The 1,455-nt window shown below is 43.8% G+C and overlaps 1 protein-coding gene across 1 annotated transcript; it reads right to left on the bottom strand.

Moving 5' to 3' along the window:
* Positions 1–588: 588 nt before the first annotated feature.
* PtA15_7A244 (uncharacterized protein) lies at positions 589–1,248 on the bottom strand (the record flags this gene model as incomplete). The annotated part of the gene is made up of 2 exons (XM_053170831.1): positions 589–620; positions 912–1,248. The coding sequence occupies 2 exons, from the start codon at positions 1,246–1,248 to the stop codon at positions 589–591; spliced, it is 369 nt and encodes a 122-aa protein (XP_053022073.1).
* Positions 1,249–1,455: the final 207 nt, after the last annotated feature.

Raw genomic sequence — 1,455 nt, 5'->3', positions numbered from 1 at the left:
TCAAAATTGCATGAGAAATCAGAATCTGAATTCAAAACAACCTTATGTCTTAAGGTTAAAAAGATATGAGCACATTTAGGTATAAAATGGAGATAAAAGGCAGTTTTAGGTCAACTGTGTTGACTCTAAGGCTGACAATGCACCGCTGTAACTTCCAGGGAAAAATATATACCACAAGCCAGCACGAAAACATTGTATTTGTTAGCTCAAATGCAGACCTTTTTGGATCACATGATGTGGTAGCTTTACCTGCACCCTGAGAAGAGTATAAGCAATGGTAGGTGCACTGCAAAAAAAAACTGGATCAACTTTTTGCAGTTTAAATGTAGGATACTCAAGCCAAGCTGCCATTTTATCTCCACCTGAATGCACATGTGCCTTTGTTGGCACAGTCACTGCGCATTGAATCTTGGTTTGAGTCAAACTTTCAATAAGGCTGACGTAACTTTCCGTAACACCAGAAGCTTCCTCAAAGTTACCACATGCCAACTGCTCATGGTGGACACAATTTTTTCTGCAGTGGTGGATATTGCTTTGGTAATCCTTAAAGTAACAAGAACATAATGTATTTGGCTGTCACCATTGTTGTTACTGGTAATGGTGGTCCAACACTGATATCACTGAACACCAAGAGGAGTCTGAGGAGAGCTTATCTTTCATTAAGTCATCATTCAGGTTTCTCAAAGTTGAAAACATACAAATGTGACATACTGCCATACACACCGTTTTTGCAGGGAAGCATTTGACAGTCCCCACAAATAAGGTTGTATGTTTTCATGACATATGCCACTATGTGGCAACTTTGAGAACCCCCATTATATCTGTGACTGGAGGATCATATGTACATTTAGGCTTCTCAAATTTGGGTGACATGCAATCTTTTCATCATTTACTCTGTAACTAAGAGTAACTAGCTGCAAGCGCACTAAAGAAGTTGAACTGGACGATGTCGACGCCGAAGACGTTCACCCGACATTGCAGACAGAGGTTTGCAAAGCCGGAGGTGGTCGTCGCCGAGACTTGCCCCCAGACGTTGGTTTCCAAGCCGCAGCCGGCAGAGGCCTGTGAGGTACCGGCAGAGAACTGCCCGGCCGAATGTTCGCCGGCGGAGAGCTGTCCCGGGAAGAATTGCCCAGGATTGAACTGCCGAGAATGTAGCTGGGTACCCGTCGCTGAGGGGGCCATCGTCTTGAAGGCTGAGACGGCAACAAGCAAAGCGACCAGGTTGAGGGTCTGGATGGCTAACATATTTTCCGTTATTTAAGATTTATAAGGAGAAGCGCTGCAGAGTGTAAGAATAAAAGTTCTTTTGATACTGGGGAAATACTGCTGGAGGAAAAACTGCTAGGGGAATATGGAATATATGGTGGCTTTACTTCTGAGAGATGAATGGGTGTAGATTTGGGCGAGGATGGAGAGATGAAAGAGAGCTGAAAGCTGGTGAATTTATACCCA

The sequence above is a fragment of the Puccinia triticina genome, chromosome 7A, assembly GCF_026914185.1.
Source record: "Puccinia triticina chromosome 7A, complete sequence".
NCBI classification, from domain to species: Eukaryota; Fungi; Basidiomycota; class Pucciniomycetes; order Pucciniales; family Pucciniaceae; genus Puccinia; species Puccinia triticina.
The sequence above is the reverse complement of the archived record's forward strand: the minus strand, read 5'-3'. Positions and strand labels throughout refer to the sequence as shown.